Source organism: Gregarina niphandrodes (assembly GCF_000223845.1).
Source record: "Gregarina niphandrodes unplaced genomic scaffold scaffold00005, whole genome shotgun sequence".
Taxonomy (NCBI): Eukaryota; Apicomplexa; class Conoidasida; order Eugregarinorida; family Gregarinidae; genus Gregarina; species Gregarina niphandrodes.
The window spans coordinates 380,792-384,992 of record NW_011645776.1 but is presented as its reverse complement, the minus strand read 5'-3'; the positions used below and the strand labels follow the sequence as shown (position 1 = coordinate 384,992).

Below are 4,201 nucleotides of genomic sequence, written 5' to 3'. Positions count from 1 at the left end.
TCTATCATGTTTGACACCGGTAACACTACTGCTAGTACAAGTAGCAATAGTACAGCTAGCAGTAGTACAGCTAGCAGTAGCACAGCTAGCAGTAGTACAACTAGCAGTAGTACAACTAGCAGTAGTACAACTAGCAGCACTACAACCACCGCTGCCCCGTTGGACAACGCACTGGTGTCCGTGTTAGTGAAATCGCGCTTGCTGAACGCGAACGTCAACGATGTAACGACGCTGATTTCTAAGTCGGAGTTGGCTGAGTTGACGGTGGGGATGGAGGTTTGTGAGAAGGCAGCGGCGGTAGTAAATTCCAATGAGTGGGAGCAGGCCGCAATAGGTGGCTGGAAAAAGTTCAGTTGGCAACGGTGTAATCAGAGAGGCTGTAAGCTAATTTGCAGAACACCAAAAAAACTGACGTGTTATTATTTTGGCGCTCCATTCAAGTACGATTTCCCAACCATCTTTGATGCCGTTGTCCTCTACGAGAAGCCCTCCAAGTGCGCTGCTCAGCCCAATGACAAGGTGATGGTTGACGAAGCTCGTATATTGAAGTTCTCTCGCATCGCAAAGGAGGTCGCGGGTTCGATTCCCGGCATTGACTTAAACGGGGTCAGTGATGCCAAACTGGTAGAGCTAGGAGAAGAAGTGTCGAAGTATCTGCGAATCAATGAGACCTGTAGTTTCTTTAACCCCAGAGGGTGTCAGCACATTGCTCTTCCAGGCTGTAGTTGCGCTCGTGCTGTCTTCGACGCCAACTTCGACCGTCCAGAAACCGGCCTCGCAAGTTGGGGTCGCGTAATGGATTTCAACACCGTGCTAGAGGCACTGCTGCAATACTACACCGCATACAAAAGATTCAACCATACTGTGGATTCCTGTTCATTCCAATGTTATCAGCCCAGGAGAAACATGCCAGAGGCAATCCTAGCGTGGTGGAAGACGGATCGTGCATAATTTTTCTGAAGCTACAACTGAGGTACTCTCAACACAACTAAGGCTACGACTGAGGTTGATTTCGGGAGGTGGGAGAGAACACTGGGGAGGGGGGGGGGGTGTCCGTAGCAGGTTACGAGTTCTCCCAAATTTGGCGGGTAAAACTCTCTTGTGGGGGGGTGACATGTTACATCCCCTGGACAAAGAATACGGTAGCCGCTTCCGGTCTTCATTTTGATGTCCGTTTTGTAGACCCTCTGAGGCCCAATATCGCCCCGGATGTGGACTTGTGCTGGGGCACGAAAATCCGTCAGCTTAGGTCTACTGAACTGTCTCCTGAACCACAGGCATCTACTAGACCACAGCCCTCCACTGGACCGTCTTCTAAGCCACAGCCCTCTAGTGGACCGGTAACTAATGGACAGGAGACTCCCAGCGAGGGTACTGGCTCCCAGGTTCTGGGCATGAGTTTGTTACACAAGCTGGGATGGTCAGGTCACGAGTTCGGGCACGGCCCAGTCATCCACCACACGAAGGGTCGCGGTGCGCCAGCGGAGTTGCGGGCAGCCGAGCCGTTGCCGTTGGCGCCGAATGTGTGTACTGCGCGTCTTTCGGTCTGCACCACACAGTCAGTGGATCACTGGATCGACGTCGGTAGCAGTTTCGGAAACCTCCTGCAGGCCGAACAAGCCGCTCCGGACCGCGTCGTCCTCACCTTCGAGACAGAGGCGGAGGCCGCCGCCTGCGCCCAAAGCCTCACCATCGCCTTCACCTACGTCTGATTTGGCAGCTCGTCGCAGCCGACTCGTCTGAGTATGTATGCACATTGCACATTTTGCACACGTGTGTGCACATTTTGCAAAATGAACACGCACTTGGACGTCATGACAGTTAGGCCCACCAACACACCCAGCAGTTTGGCTGGGTCGCCGCCGCCAGTCCTAGACTCCGCCATGACCCGTCTCTCCGCTGTCAAACCTGCAAATCAATTCGGTTCCAAACCCCTCTTCCAATTCGGATCCCCGAGCCCTGAGGAAACCACCAAGCCCCAGGCCCACGACGACTCTCGCATAAGGCCCTTACCAACCGGAATTTTCACCAAACTGTTTGCGCTGTGCTGTGGCGGGAAAAACGAAGCAACTTAACCAGTCGTTCTTCTCGGACTTCCTCCACCGGAACAACCCACACGGCGACATTCTTCTCTTGGAACGTTAAGCAATGACCCGTCAAACCGAGAACAAGCTTGTCAGCATCTATGGTTACGTATCATTTGTACCGTTTTTACTACACGCCAATCGTTGTATACTACACGTTCGTCGACCACTACTCGTTTGACGTCATCCGTCTACAAAGCCCTTTGCTGCATTTGTTTCTCTTCTTAATATCAAAAAGTCTGTACAAGCAAACTATGTGTTCTAGTTCTCGTAATCCAAGTGCAGCTTCTTCAAAGCGGGACCCACCTTGATCACCAATTCATCACAGTGGCAAGCATTTTCGCAAACCGGGTTGCACTCACCCGTGGCGGCCGGAATGGTCGTGGCCGGAGCCGGAATGGTCGTGGCCGGAGCCGGAATGGTCGTGGCAGGAGCCGGAGCCGGTGTAGTGGCCGGAGCCGGGGTAGTGACCGGAGCCGGGGTAGTGACCGGAGCCGGAGTCGGAGCCGGGGTAGTGGTAGGAGTCGGAGCCGGGGTAGTGGTAGGAGTCGGAGCCGGGGTAGTGGTAGGAGCCGGAGTCGGAGCCGGGGTAGTGGTAGGAGCCGGAGTCGGAGCCGGGGTAGTGGTAGGAGCCGGAGTCGGAGCCGGGGTAGTGGTAGGAGCCGGAGTCGGAGCCGGGGTAGTAGTAGGAGCTGTGGGAGTCGCAGGAATGGTGGTCTCTGGCGCTGCAGCGGTTGTGACCGGTGCAGGAGTTGTCGTTTGCGGGCAGGCGACCTGGGCAACCCCCTGGAGCGCTTGAATGAGTGCCTCTACGAGGTTGGAGGAGTCTTGCTGTATGACTTGGTGGAATGCTGGCGGCTGTTGCAGCTTGTTCTCGCTTAGTTGCTTGTAGAAGTCGGCCACATCTGTGGTGGTGAGGAAAACGAACAGTTTGTTCTGGTCATTTCTGGCAGCGAGGAACTGCTCCTGGGACGGGTAGTCGTATGCGGTGCAGGCAACGGAAGCGTCGCCGTCAACAATGATTCCCGGGTTGGCGGGGAGGTTCTGGGGACAGTTCCAGTCCGGCTGCCAGCCGGGAGCACCCACGGCGCACATCTTGAGGTCGCCGGGGAGATGGGGCTCGGCATCAGTGATCATAACGACAATGTGGGCTCCGACGGCATCAATCTCGTCGCCGGACGCCCACTGTTGGATAGCTTGCTGAAGCTTCTCGGAGTTGACCGACTGCGTCTCCACGTTGTACGCTCCATCGACCAGAGGCCTCCAGCCGATGTTCTGGTCATAGCAGACGTCGATGCCTGCCTGGTACTGAGCCTCGTACGTGTCGCCGCCGCCGGAGGGCTGCAGGATGTCCCAGGCAAACTGGAGCCGCACTTCGTTGTCAGTGAGCTCGCCATATCGTAGCTTGTAGCAGAAGTCAGTCAACTCACCCATGGGGAAGTAAGGCTTGTCACGGAACTCCGCGATACCAAAACGGGTGCCAGGGAACTGCGCCGCCACCTGCTTAATCATCTCCGGAATCTGAGCTCGGACAACGGGCATGTCATCCATGAAACTTCCAGTAGTGTCTTGGAGGATCACAATGTCTGCAGGTAAATAACAAGACCCACCACTCACAATCACACCCTCATTAGGAGGTAACAAAGCAGCCCCTTCAACGCTGATGGCCAAGGTGCTCACTATGCTGCACAAAGTAAGAAAGGTCCTCATCGTTGCTTGGTGCTGTGATCCGATGTTGCGAATTTATGAACCAAACCAAACTAGGAGAATTGTTTTAGTCACCAACAATCGTCGTGAAAGCTTCCCTCCATCCAGTCCCCTTTCCCTCTGTTCCGTCTTTTTCCCCTTTGCCATTCGGTCCATTCAGAACCCCTAGCTCATCCTTTTGGAGGAAAATCTTTTCTGTGAAAAAAGTCTGTACAAGCAAACTAAATATTCTAGTTCTCGTAATCCAGGTGCAGCTTCTTCAAAGCGGGACCCACCTTGATCACCAATTCATCGCAGTGGCAGGCATTTTCGCAAATCGGGTTGCAACTCACCCGTGGCGGGCGGTACGACCCGTCGAGGCAGGAGTCGGAGCCGGGGTAGTGGTAGGAGCCGGAGTCGGAGTCGGAGCC

At 54.8% G+C, this 4,201-nt stretch overlaps 1 protein-coding gene across 1 annotated transcript; it reads right to left on the bottom strand.

The window, feature by feature from the left end:
- Nucleotides 1-2,446: 2,446 nt before the first annotated feature.
- Nucleotides 2,447-3,488, bottom strand: GNI_040960 (hypothetical protein; the record flags this gene model as incomplete). Its single annotated transcript, XM_011131160.1, has 2 exons — nt 2,447-3,149; nt 3,375-3,488. Coding segments are annotated over 2 exons (817 nt in total), but the record flags the coding sequence as incomplete, so codon positions are not given.
- Nucleotides 3,489-4,201: the final 713 nt, after the last annotated feature.